Source organism: Triturus cristatus, chromosome 7 (genome assembly GCF_964204655.1).
Source record: "Triturus cristatus chromosome 7, aTriCri1.1, whole genome shotgun sequence".
NCBI classification, from domain to species: Eukaryota; Metazoa; Chordata; class Amphibia; order Caudata; family Salamandridae; genus Triturus; species Triturus cristatus.
In genome coordinates, this window is record NC_140590.1 from 229,109,599 (window position 1) to 229,126,952 (window position 17,354).

Below are 17,354 nucleotides of genomic sequence, written 5' to 3' on the forward strand. Positions count from 1 at the left end.
CCATTTGCTGACTGTGTACAGCAAATGCTTTACACTGTCCTCTGATACTGCCTTACTGCTCGACCAAGCTGCCACTTTAAAGAGTAAGGTTATATCTAACTTTAGCCTCTGCCAAACCTCTGGGTACTGTGGACTCTGTGCACACTGTACCTATTTGGGAACAGTATATACAGAGCCACTTTCTTAAATCTTGGCCTACTCAGGAGTGTAGAAATGGTACACTATGTTTTTGGGAACGTGATGGAATACATAGTCCAGAAGTGATTCACCACCAATCAAGATAGTAGAGACCAATCCTGGTGAGTCTTCGGCAGAGACGGTTGCCATGTACTGAGGGCGGTGGGCTGGGGGCAAAGGGAGGATGCAAAAAAATAAAAATAAAACACTTGCCTTAAGGCGCGATGCATCGTCCCCTTCCACTGGTCGTCTTTCTCTACCTCTCTCCCTCTCCCTCTCCCTCTCCCTCTCTCTCTCTCTGCCTCTCTCTCTCTCTCTCTCTCTCTCTCTGTCTCTCTCTCTCTCTCTCTCTCTCTCTCTCTGTCTCTCTCTCTGTCTCTCTCTCTGTCTCTCTCTCTGTCTCTCTCTCTGTCTCTCTCTCTGTCTCTCTCTCTGTCTCTCTCTCTGTCTCTCTCTCTGTCTCTCTCTCTGTCTCTCTCTCTGTCTCTCTCTCTGTCTCTCTCTGTCTCTCTCTGTCTCTCTCTGTCTCTCTCTGTCTCTCTCTCTCTGTCTCTCTCTCTCTGTCTCTCTCTCTCTCTCTCTGTCTCTCTCTCTCTGTCTCTCTCTCTCTGTCTCTCTCTCTCTGTCTCTCTCTCTCTGTCTCTCTCTCTCTGTCTCTCTCTCTCTGTCTCTCTCTCTCTGTCTCTCTCTCTCTCTGTCTCTCTCTCTCTGTCTCTCTCTCTCTGTCTCTCTCTGTCTCCGTCTCTCTCTGTCTGTCTCTCTCTCTGTCTCTGTCCCTCTCTCTCTGTCTCTCTCTCTGTCTCTCTCTCTGTCTCTCTCTCTGTCTCTCTCTCTGTCTCTCTCTCTGTCTCTCTCTCTGCCTCTCTCTCTGCCTCTCTCTCTGCCTCTCTCTCTGCCTCTCTCTCTGCCTCTCTCTCTGCCTCTCTCTCTGTCTCTCTCTCTGTCTCTCTCTCTGTCTCTCTCTCTCTACCCCTCTCTCTCTCTGCCTCTCTCTCTACCCCTCGCTCTCTCTGCCTCTCTCTCTACCCCTCGCTCTCTCTGCCTCTCTCTCTATCTGCCTCTCTCTCTCTCTGCCTCTCTCTCTCTGCCTCTCTCTCTCTCTGCCTCTCTCTCTCTCTGCCTCTCTCTCTCTGCCTCTCTCTCTCTGCCTCTCTCTCTCTCTCTCTCTGCCTCTCTCTCTCTCTCTCTCTGCCTCTCTCTTCCCCTCTTTCTACCCCTCTTTCTACCCCTCTCCCTCTGTACCTTTCTTTCTAACTCTCTCTCTACCTCTCTCTCTACCTCTCTTTCTACCCCTCTCTCTCTACCCCTCTCTCTCTACCCCTCTCTCTCTACCCCTCTCTCTCTACCCCTCTCTCTCTACCCCTCTACCTTTCTCAACACCTCTCTCCACCAGTTGAATTACGGGAAGCCCAAACCATCAGTATTTCAAATCTGCGTGTGAAACGTTGGTAGGATGAGCCGTGCAGCTCAGAGGGATGTTCTTTTTACTTAATTTGTATTTAATAGAATTGGTAAGCAGGAAAACAGTCTCACAGTTGAGATAGGGATTCACATACACTGTCGACCGCTTTTGAATTGGCTTTAAAACCATTCAAAGATGGCTGCAGTGTCTACGTGGGATGTGGTGGACTAAGTGGCAGCTGGAGCCTGATAGCACTGCTTGTCCTTTAAAAAAAAAAAAAAAAAAAGCATTGGCATAGCCAATAGGTTTCCCCTTTGGGACCTTATAAGTGTTTAGTTATCCAGTACAATATCCTTGGTGCAACAACATCAAGTCAAGTGATGCATGGCTAAACACTTATAAGGTCCCAAAGGCGAGACCTATTGGCTATGCCAATGCTTGTTTTTCTAGTTTGGTAGACACTTGACTAAACACCGATAAAGACTGATTTCAAAGGGTGTGGAAAACAGTGAAAGGAAAACACAAACAGGACAGTTTAGGTGAACACTAGTTTCCTCATTAGGTATGTTTGGCTCCGTATTTCAGGCTTCAAACCAGAGGTCCAACGGTATCTCCTTGACATGCCTTTTTATGGAAAACTTTTATTTGGGCCGCAGGTGGTTGAACCGCTTGAAAAAATAAAGGGCACCAGCATTGCTAAGTTAATGGATACCCTTCAAACTATGGTTGTATGGTTGCCAGAGGCTCTTTTCAGAGGCAGCAGCCTAGAGGAGGCTTAAAGGCCGCCTCCACAGATCCACCCATCATATCAGAGACCACTTTTCCATCACCATGGTGTAAGTGGGTACTCAAGTGTTGCCTACAGGTGCAACAATAAGCAGACCAGAGAAGCTTCTAAACAAGCACAATGTTCTCATGTGGAACCAAGGTTCAATCAAACACCAAACTGCTCAATCTAATGATCCCTGAGGTCATAGTTTGAATACCAGTGCGTTCTGCAGGAGTGCACATACTTCTTAAGAGTCCAACAGGCCTACCAAACAAATATGCTGCACAGCAAAATGGATTTGTCCACTATTGCATCTCCAAAAACCTGGACCCCTTTAAACCTACTGTCAAGGACATTATCTGTTACTTTCTTCATCTGCAGAAATCCGGCCTTGCATACACTTCTATTTGTCTTCATTTCGCAGCTTTAGCCGTTTTACTTATAAAATGGGGACTGTCTTCAAAGGATCATCCCTCCCAGAGTCCCCTCTGCCCTGTGTGTAATCTCGGTTTGAATATTTTTATTAGGTTTTTACAAAATTTATCAGATCCCAGCAATAGGACAATCGCAAATATATTCATACAGCAAAGATCATAATCTTAGTAAGGAGAAACTGAAACGTAAATTCCCCATTCAGTAATGAAGCAAATTAAAATTAATAACAGTTTTGCAAGACTATACCTAACTTCCTATAGAGAAAAGATAAAGGATAGATTTTATTTTTGTTCCCTCCCTCCTTCCCATTCAGTTCAGTCTTTGAAACTTTTCTTTCCACTTCTAAAGGCTGACCTCTAGCAAAGAAAGAGAATCCAGTCAAATACAATACGAAGTCAAAGAGTTCATAGGGAACAGTCTTTGTTTAATGATGCATCATCGTCTAGCCCTTAATGCTGTTCTTTAATACGTCTCCGATAAGAAAGAAAGGGGTTCCATATGGCTGTGAAGTCTGCCAATTGTTAGTTGAGTTTGTAGATCACGTTATCAAAAGAAGTTAATCTGCTTATTTCCTCTGACCAATCGGCTATGGTAAGGTTTTAGTTTCCACTGTCTTCAAATATAGATATTCGCTGTTGCCAGTGATAATGCCAATCATCTTGCTGTTGAAGGGCAGTGCGTCCATCCTGTCAGTTATGGATGGCTGCAAATGGACAACTCAAACCTAGTCAAGGGAGTGTTGTACTCCATCCCAAAAGACCGCTATGGCGGGAGAAGACCACGGAATATGCATAGTATCCCACCTCCTCGTCACATCTTCAGCAACGTGTGGTGCTAGTGAGTTTCGCTCGATGTAATTTAAAAGGGTACCAATGCCAGTCATGCGTGATCTTCCTATGACTGAGTTTCCTTACTAGACTCATTTGAAACCTCCCATCAACCAAACACCCTCTTTGAGCCTCTGCAATCTTGCTCTTTGTAGTTCCTCTCCTCAAACGTAGCTTTACTCTTAGCTGTAACATCTATCAGATTCATCAGTGAGTTGCAGGCCCTCCTGTCCTAAGGACTGTTTGACATTGGCATCATTCACACCCTAGCCACAGCTTGTAGGGGAGGGCTGCTTCATAGATTATAAACTATGAAGAGCTATGTATCTTCAACAATACATTCTACGAATAGATAATGTTACCCGGTAAGCATCTGTTCAATGCTTGTAGTGATGTAGATTCACATGCTCCCACCCTCCTCCGCAGAAGCGTGTGGCTCTACTTGGAGATTTCGTCTTTATTATTTAACATTGCATTGCCAACTACTAGTGAAGTTCACTCCATCTCATAACTCCAAAGCCTTTCTTCGAAGAAAAATAACCTGCAATCAAATATCTGAGCCCAACACTAGATGACCGGATTAAGCAGAGCATGTAAATCTACAACACTACACAATGCAAACAGATACTTATAGGGTAAGTACAATTTTCCTTATCAGCCCTTTTCAACCTTTTTGTGTTTACTTGACCAACTCTTTGTTTAAATTGCTGGTTGTGTTGCGTTTTATTAAAGTTTAATACGTGTATACCCTTCAAATCATTTGCTGTACCTCCATGAAACCTTAACTTTGTCTTAACATTCTCATACACTTGGCTTTTGAGCAGATGCTCAGCTGTTTCCTAACAACTCTTGACATTGAAAATAGTCGTACACATTGTGATTATGTCTGCATGCTGCTTTATACCTCCTTTTTCCAGACAAATTGATACTGAGGACTAGGGCTGCCTTTCTGCCGATGGTTGTGACTCCCACATTAGCCAGTCTACTACTCTGCCAGTGTTTTGCCCTTTAAGTTCCAAAAGAGTGCCTTAAAAACTGTTTGTTCTGCGTCTGAATCTTATATTTAATATTTTTTAATGCATTACAGAATCATCTTTAACATATTTTTTCTGCATGCCCAGTTAATCTCCTCCAGCTGGAATATATAACATGTAGGTCACAATGTTCCAGTCCTCTCTCAAAAGACCCTGGTTTTACTTTTCCAGATTTGTTAGAACCCATTCTTTCCAAAGCCTTGTAGACTTGTTTTTCAAAAGTAAAGGATGCAAAAGGTGCATGTTAAGTGAAGTATGGAGCACCTTAATCATTGAGCCATGTGGGAAAACTTGAAGTCTCTCCTGGAGTCTTTATAATGGAGGTTTACAATTGTTTAATAGCTTATTGACAGTCAAATATTTAGTAAGTTCATAAACTGTGCTTTTTCTTGCTCTTTAGGGTTGCACTTGGAGGTATGTTGATTTCTCGACCATCAGTTCTCCATGGCCGCTACAAAATGATTAAACATGGACATGACAAAGGCAATGAGCAAAATCCTAAGAGGTATCTGCACTCAGTCTTTTCTATTGATAGTCTTTTGTTTTTTGTTTTTTTAATATCTTGGTTGCACTGTAACTATTATTTAGATGTTTAATGGACCTTTGCATGAATCTTGGAATACAGTTAAATTCTGATAGCAGTCAAAATGTCTTCATTCTGATAAATACTTCTAAGTGCGGATTCCTTACCTTTTCAATATTCCACAGGCATCAGACTAGATCTTAAAAATCTTGCGTGCTTCTCTGGACCTCCATTGTTCTGCTCCAGAATTTGAGCGGAGACTTGCATAAGTGCCATTCATGGACAAGGAAGTCTGTTCCTTTCTTTCCTCACGGATCCAGAACTACAGCTAGTCTCTTCACAAGATTATTCCCTAACAGATGTATCTTAGAAAACCAGTGTGCAAAGGAAATGCCAGTTCCCAAACTACAGGGTTTAAGCCTTGGAGGGGCTGTTGCAAACAAATGTCTGTGACAGATTCCCATGACGTTTGCCTTAGGGGCTTGAGTTCAGAACATGCCTCAAAGGCCTGCAGTGACTGCCCTTGATGTATCCGAAGGCCAACCGGGAAGCAAAGCTCTGTTGCCAAAAATTGCAACGCCCCATGTCGTGACTGGTCGAATTTGAAGGAATGGTCCCATTCCTGTTCCCACAGCAGATCATCCTTGTGGTCGAAGTCTTTGCGCAAGTCAAAGGAAAAGCAGTAGTCCAAGCCAGACTCTGCCCCTTCTCGCCGCTCTTGAACTGCTGAGAAGGCCAGACTGCCTGAAAGTGCATCCCAGTCTTTCTCCCAACACTTCACACCTTTCGAGCTAATTCCGACCCTTCTCTCCAGGCCACCCTCATTTCTATGGCTATCGGCGATGCTTTCAGCAAAACAAAGAATTCTGAGATGCAATGTTGCTGTTCTTTGGCATACTACCGACTCCCACTGGCATCCCTTTGGCTCCAAGTAACCGCAAGTAAGTACCTCCACTTTGGAGCAGTGGTCTGGACACTTCACCAGCCACTGTGCTGGTTTCTTCACCTAGCCCTGTCGCAAACGAAAGTGCCTCATTTGCAGTGGTAATGTGAAAGGTCGAAGAGGTTTTGGCCCTCCAGTTGCCCACCATGGAGATGAAAACTAACATCCTAACTGAGGTGCCTCTGCCAGGGCAAACTAGTACCGAATCCTTTCTGCCATTTAATAAAACCCTCACAGACCCTATTCATGGGGCTTAGACAAAGCCTTGTTCAGGGCCCTGGTTAACAGGCCGATAGAGCTTTCTTAGTACAGCATCCAACTTCAGTAAGCCTGGTGGTACAGGCATCCACAAGGCATTCACAAGCTGAATAAACTCCAATGCCTTCCTTACCACTCCACCAGTTAGAGAATCTAACAGCATTAAAACATTTGGAAAGTGCATGCTCTTTTCCACCAGTTGGACGTTATGCTAAGTTAACGCAGATGCCTTCAGAGTATACCTGTGCCCTTTTGGTCTCCATCGCTCAGGCCTTAGCTGTAATGACTGAAGATCTACTTACCACCCATACACAAGCCATTCAATATGACCACCATGGTGTGGTTTTGTGACCTCGCCATGTAATACACTTCCCAACCCCTGTAGGACTCTGAGGTGTGTTTGTCAACCCTGGGTAGTGGGGGTCTGAGTTGCACAACTTACACAAAGGAACAAGTGTAAAGCATTTAAACACAAAAACAACTAAAGAGGAAATCAAAAGGACTCCAAAGAAACTCAATACCAATTTATAAAATAAGCCTGCGTTTTAATATATTTTTAGACCCTACAATGAAAAAGATCCATCTGAGGGTTCGGGAGTGAGGAATTTACAAGGTATAATTCACTCAATCGCATACAAACATTAGCAAATTAGGTCAATTTGACACTTAACCCAAACTTTTTCTATCTCTTATGCGTTCACTTAGACACTTTAGATGACTAAGTCCAGTAGGGAGGCATTCCGGGGGACCAGCAAGGTCCTCATAAACAGTTACATCATCAGGTGAAGCAGTCTATTGCAGCGTTTCCCTAAAGAAGTCATCCTGATTCAAGGGATGAAGGATCCTGAAGAGGCTCCAAGGATGCTGTGGATGCCATGCATTCAACAGGGGTCTTACTGCAACTAGTCCTTGGTCCACGAAGGGGGTGAGGTGGTCCTGGCCACAGGGTAAACATCTCACAAGTCCTCTCGTTGCTGACAGGAGTCCAGTCACCACTGAACTACCAGTCAACCAGTATCGCGGTCACAGGCCATTCCTTCCGTGTTCGATAACTCGTCCTCTGGTCGTCCCAGCTGCACTTCGACAGCACTCCCAGACTCCGCAAACTCTGGTGTAACTCTGTGTGTCGGTTCCCTGGTGCTGCGCAGCAGTGGTTGGAGGCGGGTTGAAGACTTAAGGCTACTAACTTGCCCCAGCAAGCTTATTCAGTTGTTGTGTCACTGTGCTTCGAACAAGAGGCCTGTCTCCTGGCCCTTGGAGCCTCTTGGTTCTGGCTGGACTCCTTGAGTAGGACACAGCGTGCATAGTCCTGCTCCTTTGCTAGCAACCAGCTTCAATCCACAATGGTGCAGCCTCTTTTTGCAGGTTCCACGGAGCATCAGGGCACCTTCCAGTCCAGTTGAGATCTGAGTTCAGGGTGCCCTACTTATGCTCATGAAATGCCCACAGGACACAATGGGGTTGGTAGCCCATGGGCTACCAGGTTCCCTCCCACCTGATAACCACTTCCTGAGGAAGTTAGGAATCTAGGCATCCCAGGATCCACCCTTATGTCCACATCCAATATGCAGGACTCCTCTCACAGTGTGTGGAGCTCTCTAGCCCAACCCAGCGTGGGGCTACACGCACCTGGAAAACCGGTTTTGCAAGTGTTTTCCCCCCCTCTCCTGTCCCTAGTGCCAGCCTGTCTGACTGAACAGTGAAGCAGCCCCTTTCCCAAGTGTTTCCCATTTGCCCTTCAAAGGCAACGTCTTCTTTGTAGCTCGCCTTTTGGGCCAGTGTGGCTTCCTGCAGGAGGGGGCTGACCCCTTTTTCCAAAGCATACCCCTATTGTATCCTTTCCTGGGAGTCGTCAGCACATCTCCAGGAGAGGAGAATTGGTATGGGCACAGGGAACTAAAGGCAACAAAGTGGCAACTTTGCTGAAGTTGTACACTGCAGTTTGTTACTTAAATTTTGACCTGGGAATCAAGTAACGTGTGGTTTGATACCTTGGATGGCCAACTTTGCACCGTTCCAGAGTTGGCACAGCTTGAGGGGTCAGCTTGGGCGGCAAATACTAAAGTTGCACATTTTTGCTATCAAATCTTGCAAAATTTCATGTTCTACCTGTGAGATATGCTACACCCTGCTATTGAACTTAATAGACCAGCCAAAGGGGTGACTTGCACATATACTGGGAGGAAGTCTGGCTTTGCCATTACTATAAATGGCACAGTCTTGTCAGTGGTTGTTATTTCAGCCTGCAGTGGCGAGCTGAGATTCTCGTTTTACTCGTGTCACACCCAGGGTGGTGCAACTACTGCTCTGAGGTGACCTTCTATCTTACATGCCCTGGGTACCATCTACTAGAGGCTTACAGGCAAGTTGGCATAGCCAATTGGGTATGCGCCAATTTCACATACCAGTTTAAGGGTAAGGACACAGGCACTGAAGTTTGACTAGCAGACCTCTGTGTACTCCAAGTCGAAAACCCAGCAGCATCAGTCCTAAAACTTTTTCTTACCAAGCACATCAAAGATCGTATCGGTAAAGCGCTCCTTGGGCAGGACCGCCTCACACTAGCTGTTTGGTCCTCTCAGTGGCTATGGTTTCCATACCCCCAACAGCTTAGGAAGCAGGCCCAGCAGACTCTGCAGCTCTTTTGTGGCCAAGGTTGCAGAATCCACAGGAGTCCCAATCACCAACCTTCCAACTCCCCCAGGTGCAAAACCTTTTTAGTACACTTTTAGATGCACGTAGCTACCCTGCCGGAGGCAAGGTTTGATATTTTCTGTCAGGGGGCAGGCAATCATTTTGGAAAAGTGGGTCCTGCACATTGTTTAGCAGGGTTATGCTCTTCCTTTTCTTATCACCCCTCCAAAGCTTTCACCACCCTCAGACCTGCTGATGGAGGCTCATCTATGCAGCTTGCGATAAGAAATGCAGGCACCTTTGGCCAAAGAAGCCATAGAGAGGCTGCCGGCTTCAGAAGTAGGCACTGGCTGCTACTCCAGCTGCATTGTGGTGCCTGAGAAAGATGAGGGCATCAGTCCTGTCTTAGACCTTCGTCCTCTCAAATCATTCACTTGGAAGAAAAAGTTCAAGATCCCCCCTCCTAGCCCTGGTCTTGTCTGCCCTTGATCTTAGCATTGGACCTACAGGATGCTTATGTTCGAGGCATGTGAGCTGTAGATCACATGCTGTGCATAGCCTGCCATCTAGTGTTGAGTCCGGATGTTTGCACTTTGTTTTTGTTCGAAGAAGTCTTTCCCAGTCACGAAGTAGGTGACTCCTCCTTACGGTGATCGTGCGCATGGGCATTGACTCCATTGTTAGATTGTTTTTTTCCGCCATCGGGTTCGGATGTGAATTGCTGTGCTCTGGGTCGGCACATTTTCTTGGGTTCCCTTCGAAGAGCAATCCACTACTCTTGACTGTATTGTTTCTCAATCAGGTTTCCCATCCTCCACGTATCGTTTCGAGCAAGAATCTTTGATCAGAAAACTCGCGGAGGTCTCTTGGACCTACCTGCTCCGGGCTCGCTAGAAGTCGATGGAACGAACTCCATTCAAGCTCTGTCCCGGGCGTCGTGCCAAGTTTCCGCTCACCGACCTGCACGAAGTGTGCAATCCCGGTTTGTCCCCGAAACACGATGAGAAAGACTGTGCTGCGTGCCGATCGAAGAAGACGCTCCGTGACCGTCTGACTCGACGTCAACAGCAAGGTGGCTCTGTTCCGGACATCTTCGGAGAAAATTCAGACCAAGAACATGCTCAAGGAGCCGAGGAAGAAGAAAATATCGCTGTGTCCGAAGCAGACTCAGACATGAAAAAAGAGGAGCAAGTTACACCGGGACAACGTACCGTGCTCACAGAACCCCCCCCTTTGCCCCATCAACCAAAATCTAAAAAGGCTCCGGTCCTTCCTCTGCCTGCCGAGAAAACGTTTCGAGCACCCCGCCCTCAGGCTCAGCACCAAAACAGAAAGAAAAGCCTTCCGGCTCAGAATAGAGTCGGCCCCTCAGCGGCACCGAACTGAAATCCTCGGGGCCAAAAACCAAACATGTCCATCCTCCATCTTTGTCCAAGCCTAAATCTTCGATGCTGAAGAGTTCAGAGCCAAAACTTTAGACGCCGAAAACTACAACTAAATAGAAAAAGACCCCAAAAAAGTCTCGGCCTGACTGTCCACCTCTGGATCTGAAACAAAAAGAACTGTTTATCAACCTAGATACTGGACATTTTCATGCCAAATTACCTGGAAAAAAGGAAATTGTCACATCAGGATGAGCATCATATACCTCTAAAGAAAAGGAATATGGGTACAAACCCATCACCACCTTATATTTCTCTTCCTTCACCTACTAATCCTCACCTACTCATTACCCCCACTAATTCACCACCACCACTATCACCTGACCCACAGGATGAGAGGGATGGGGATTGGGATAACAGGCCACAAGATGTTGATCCATGGGAGGATTAGAATACTGATCCGCATACAGACACTGACCCTGATTTGTATCCATCTAGACCATCACCTCCTGATGACAATATAGGTTATATTGAGCTTCTTCATAGGGCTGCTCACTATCATGCGGTGGAATTACATAGAGACTTTAAAGGGGGACTTTTTATTGGAGACTTTAAGCTCCACTTAAAAAACAATACACACTTTATCAATGCTTAAGGGAAGGCATAAGCATGCAGATAAGGTTTTCAAAGACCCTGTCAAAGCAAGAATAATCACGCCCATGGTTGAGGAAAAAATATAAGCCAGCACCTACTAACCCTGTTTAGATCAAGGGTCAGCTGCCCTTCGACTCTTTGGTGGTCTCTAATGCTTGTAAAAATGCAAATTCACAAACATGTGAGTCCCCTCCTCCTGATAGAGTCCAAGGTAATTGATGCCTCTAGTAAAAGGGTAGCTTCTCAGGCAGCTAATCGCTGGCTCATTGCGAATGCTCAGGCTTTGCTAGCCAGATATGATAGAGCTTATTACGATGTGCTGGAAAAACGTATCCAATATCTGCCTGATGAGCATAAATCTAAGGCTAATAATCTCATACAAGAAGGAAAACACATTACCAATGCCTTCATCAAATGGGCATTAGATGCAGCAGACATAGCAGCAAGGGCAGTAAACACAAGCATGTTGCTACGCAGACACGCATGGTTAAGAATATCCGGTTTTAAACTTGAGGTACAGGCCTACATTCTTAATCAACCTTTTGACTAGTAACACCCATTTGATCCAGCAATTGACACCTCACTAGAGAAAATGAAAAAGGGCACTGAGGTCGCAAAGTCCATGAGGGCTTTACAATTACCTGCTAGTAGAGGTTGCTTTCGCCGCTCCTTTTACAGGGGTGGTTCCAAGACTATTACCACAGAAAATCCCTCTTCCTCTTACAAGGGCAACAACCAATCACCCTCATTAAGAGGATATTTTAGAGGAGGTTTTAGAGGTAACAATGGTAAGGGAAGCGGCAACTCCATACATACTTCCCCAGCTAATAACGAACAATGACTTCCTTCCACTACCCTCCGATAATTCCACTCCTGTCGGGGGATGTCTCTCTCGCTCTCTCTCAATTTCTCCCTGTCTGGAACACCATCACCTCAGACAAATGGGTTCTACAAATTATCCAATATGGTTACTGCCTGGAACTTATAGACGCTCCCCCAAACATTCTTCAAAGATCACATGCAATGTCACAGGAACATCTCACCCTTCTACAAAAAAGAGGTCTAATCTCTGTTGAAAAAAGGAGCAATAGAGCCAGTCCCACTAAAATATCAAGGGGCCAGAGTATACTTCCTATACTACTTAATTCCTAAGAAGCACTGGTCTCTTAGGCCTATACTGGACCTCAGAGAACCACATCTATACATTCAATGAGACCACTTTCACATGGTCACTCTACAAGTACTTCCGCTCCTTCAATAAGGCGACTTCCTGTCCACTCTGGACTTAAAGGACGCCTCTTTCCACATTCCAATACATCCTGCTCATCGTAAATACCCAAGGTTCCTTGTAGCAGGACAACATTATCAGTTCAAGGTTCTCCCATCCGGAGTAACTACTGCACCCAGAGTTTTCACCAAGTGTTTAGCAGTAGTCGCAGCTCATCTTCGAAGGCAACAAATTCACGTCTTCCCATATCTGGACGATTAGCTCATAAAAGCCAACTCGCAAGAAAGCTGCATCCGTCACACTCTCAAAACCGTGCAGTTGCTCCACGATCTTGTATTCACAGTGAATGTGTCCAAATCCCATCTGCAGCCATCCAACACACAAGTGTATCTGGGAGCCACAATAGACACTCAAAGGGCTTTGGCCTATCCCAATCCGGACAGAATCCACATCGTGCTACTCTGCCAATTCCAATCTCAACACTCCTTGCCAGCTCGAGTGTACATGCATTTACTGGGGATGATGGCGTCTTGCATACTAATAGTCCCTCACGCAAGACTTCGCATGCGTCCCCTTTAGGAGTGCTTAGCCTGCCAGTGGAACCAGGCTCAAGGTCTGTTATCAGATCTAGTGTTGGTGGATGGCCGCACCCATCGCTCTCTGCAGTGGTGGAATACACAAAACCTTAAAAGGGTGGCCCTTCATCAACCCGGTTCCACGGGTAGTGCTAACAAGACACATCACTCACTGGTTCATGAGCTCATCTCCAAACACACACAATTCAAGGCATGTGGAGCTTACAACAAAAGCAGTTTCACATAAATCATCTAGAACTGCTAGCATTTTTCTAGCGCTCAAAGCGTTACAAGTTCATCTAGTAGGCAAAGCTGTCCTGATCCGTACAGACAACATGACAGCAATCTACTACATACAAAAACAGGGGGACAAACACACTTTCCAGCTGTCACAACTAGCACAGACCATCTGCACATGGGCCATACATCACACAATGTTTCTCCTTGCAGAGCACCTCCCAGGAGTAAAGAATCAGATTGCAGATCTACTCAGTCGTCAAAGACAACAGATCCACGAATGGGAACTCCACCCTTAAGCTCTCCTCTCTCCCATTGTTCAAAATCTGGGTATTTCCAGACATAGATTTGTTCACCACAAACCTAAATGCAAAATGCCCAAACTTCACATCCAGACTTCCACACCGAATGTCCAAGGGCAATGCACTATGGATGAATTGGTCAGGGATATTTGCATACGCTTTTTCGCCTCTCCCACTCATTCCATGAGTGGTTCGGAAGCTCAGACATGCGTCCCTCACATTAATCCTAGTTGCTCCCACATGGGCCCGACAACCTTGGTCCACAACCCTGTTGGAGCTATCAGTAGTTCCTCGCCAAAAGCTACACCTCACTCCCACTATGCTCACTCCGAGCCATGGAGGTATAAGACACCAGATCCCAGTCCTCTCAACCTTGCGATCTGGCACCTGAAATCTTAGTTTGGTTACCTCAATGTTCCGCCAGACTGCATGTGCATTATCAAGGAGGCTAGATGTCCTAATACAAAAGCATCCTATGCAGCTAAGTGGAAGCGTTTTGTGATATATTACAATACAAATCGCATAGATTCACTGGACTCTTCAGTTCAAAATATCATCTGCTATTTGCTACACTTAAAGCGTTCCAGTTTGGCGTACTCTTCCATACACTTGCGTCTTGCTGCAATAGCTGCTTACCTACAAAACAGACATCTGTCTCTTTTTAGAGTGCCTGTCATCAAAGCATTCATGAAGGGGCTTAAAAGAATCATTCCTCCAAGACTTCCACCTGCTCCACTGTGGAATCTTAATATTGTCCTCACAAGGTTAATGGGTCCACCCTTTGAGCCATTGCATAAATGTGAAATACAATTTCTTACTTGAAAAGTAGCTTTCCTGATAGCTATCACATCACTGAGGAGAGTGGGTGAGATCCAGGCACTAACCATAGAAGAACCATTCTTACAAATACATCACAACAAAGTAGGTTCGAGGCATGTGGGCTGCTGAATTCATATCGTTGCATAGATCGCCGCCTAGTGTTGGGTCCGGATGATTGCACATTGTTGTCCTGGAAGAGTCTTCGAAGTATCACGAGATAGGTGGCTCCTCCCCTGGACTACAGTGCGCATGGGCTTCCTCTCCATCCTTAGATTGTTTTTTTCCGCCATTGGGTTCGGATGTGCTTAACTTAGCTCAAGTTAGGAAAATTTAGTTTAAGGCCAAAAGGCCTTTAGTTCTCGTCGGTACTGTTCCCGTTCGGTATCGACCAGTTTCTTTAGTGCTTTAGCACCTTCTTCAAGCTTTTCGGATCCACTTGGTCCGAACATCGAACTTCGATCGATGATGGAATCGAGGACTCCCTTCAAGAGATGTCCTTTATGCCACGTGAAATACCCATACATCGACGTCCACCCGGTATGCAACAAATGTCTCTCACCGGATCACGATGAGTCGTAATGTATGGCCTGCGCCCGGTTCCGCTCGAAGAAGACTCTCCGGAATCGACGGGCAGCGAGATTGGAGGCGCAGCAATCGGCGTCTGCCCCGGCCAACATCTTTAGCACCGAGGACGAAGACACTGAGAGCGTAGAAGACGTAGACTCCAGCCCCGCTTCTGAACACGACTCCCGATCGGAAGACGACGATGAGGTGATCTTTCAGGGAGAAGACGTCGTCGAAGAGGTAGGAGACTACGATGAGGCCCTTGGGGCCGAGGGAGATAGCTCCAGCAAAGAGCTAGGCCAACCCGTCGATACGGAGGCCGAAAAACTAAGTCGTCATACGGCTCAGGTCGGGGGATCGCCTGCGGGCCTTACCCAAGATCGATCACACGGTTCTTCGGCCCCGCCTCAAGGCCTGGCCTCGAACATTTCACAGGAGCCATTATTATCAAAGACTACTGGATTCCCTTCAGCGAAACCGTCCACCGCACCGGTTCCATCGAAACCGAAAGTGAAACTGGTTGCGATCGGCTCGAAGCCCTCCACTCCTTCGACGCCGGCAAAGGTCATCGGCTCCGACCGCGCCAAAAGAGATTTCGGTGCCGAGCTCACCGCAACAGGTCCGGGCGCCGAGCCGAAGAAGAAGGCCCTCGGTCCCCACACGGCGCATCGGCCTCTGGCACCGAAGATTACGGCCCAAACCACCAAAGTCAAGGTGGCCGACCCGTCGACGTCGAAGACGGCAGCGCCTGCCAAGTCCTCGACTCCGACGAGCGTCGATACCTCCCCTCGGATCGACGACCCAAAGACTGCAAAAAAGTCGGATGCCGCATCGACGCCTACCTCCAAGGTGCCGATCGGCTCCAAGGCGCCATCTGCGTTCACCGTGCAACAGGTCTCAGCATCGTTGCAACGCATCAGGGACCGGGCAACCCTCCACTCTACGTCGGGCCCCGAAACGCACAAGGCCGCAAAATCACACTCTGCGCCGGCGAACATCACATTTGGATTGCCGCCACCCACGGCGCCGAAAATGTTCGCGATTCGGACACGTGTCCGCCAAACACAGTCCCCATCCACTGGACAAACCGATATCGAACCTTCACAGGCACACTTTATCGACGCCGACACTGGTAGGTTGGTGCTCCGCAAGCGGAAAATCGCGCCAGAGAGGGGCTTGGACTCATACAAAATTCCTCTGAAACACAAATTGGCGGCAGGATCAGAACCAGTGCTTCATGAACACTTTCAACCCTTCCATCAGGATCCACCGTCCTTTTCTCCTACGCATTCAGAGGCAGACGCAGGAGAGGACTATGTAGGGCATGATACCACCTACCCTGGGGATATCGATCCTGATGATCACTTGCAAGACCCAGATCAGGCATGGGATGACCCCACCGACCAGGGTAACGCACCAGATACTCCTGACACGCAGCTTTACAATATAAAGACATCTCCCACAGAGGACACTGCTGCCTTTAATGCCCTCATAGAACGGGCTGCTGCCAATCATGGAGTGGAACTCCATTCTCACACTGTAGAAGAAGACTTCTTAGTGGACACTTTTGCCTTCTCTGAAAAAACTGTAAAAACTCTGCCAATGTTAAAAGGAGTTCTAAAACCTGCAAAAGACATTTTTAAAGAAACAACCAGGGCACGGGTGCTAAACCCCAGAATCGAAAAGAAATACAAGCCTGCACCCGGAGACCCGATGTACATTAGGGGTCAGTTACCTTTAGACTCCATGGTTGTTGCTAATGCTCGCAAACGAGCCCACTCACAAACAACGGGTGATGCTCCTCCCCCAGACAAGGAGTCCAAAGTGCTGGAGACATCAGGCAAACGGATAGCAGCGCAAGCGGCAAACATCTTGGGCATTGTCAACACACAGGCACTCCTGGCCCGTTATGATAGGTCCCACTACGACACACTAGAATCACTGCTACAACATTTGCCAGATGAATACAAAGAGGCAGCGGAGCTCCTTATCAGAGAGGGACAACTCCTTACCAATGCGTCCATCAAATGCGCACGGGATGCAGCCGACACTGCTGCAAGGGCGATCAACACAAGCGTCATGTTGAGGAGGCATGCATGGTTGAGAATCTCAGGCTTCAAGCCTGAGATTCAGAACAATATCTTAAATCAACCGGTCAACCCAGACTATTTATTTGGCCCTGAAGTTGACACTACCCTCGAAAAAATTAAGAAAGACACTGAAACTGCAAAATCAATGGGGGCTCTGCAGTCGCAGCAGTTTCGTAGTGGCTCCTTTCGTCGCCCCGGGAATAGAGGAGCAGCTAGAGGTCAGGGGTCCCAGCAGCAGTACAATAAAGGGGGCACACAAAGTAACTATGATAAAACCACCAGAGGTGGATATCGTGGATCCAGCACCAAAGGCAGAGGACGTGGGTACGGCAACACCAGGTCCTCCCCCAAAAACAAACAGTGACGCCTTCTCCCTGCCCCCCGACCACATAACACCTGTCGGGGGGAGACTCCAGCAGTTCCTGTCAGTCTGGAAAACCATCACCACAGACAGGTGGGTCAGGGACATTATCCAGCACGGTTACTGTCTCGAATTAACGT

General features: G+C 47.0%; 1 protein-coding gene across 5 annotated transcripts in view; it reads left to right on the forward strand.

Annotated features, from left to right (window-relative positions):
* LOC146809277 (beta-1,4-galactosyltransferase 3-like) overlaps positions 1-17,354 on the forward strand; it is a 233,667-nt gene that overhangs the window by 174,154 nt on the left and 42,159 nt on the right. For all 5 annotated transcript variants that reach the window (XM_085616089.1, XM_085616092.1, XM_085616091.1 and 2 more), the window contains exon 6: positions 5,045-5,149. In XM_085616089.1, coding sequence (XP_085472215.1) covers positions 5,045-5,149 — 105 coding nt within the window. The remainder of the gene's footprint in view (positions 1-5,044; positions 5,150-17,354) is intronic.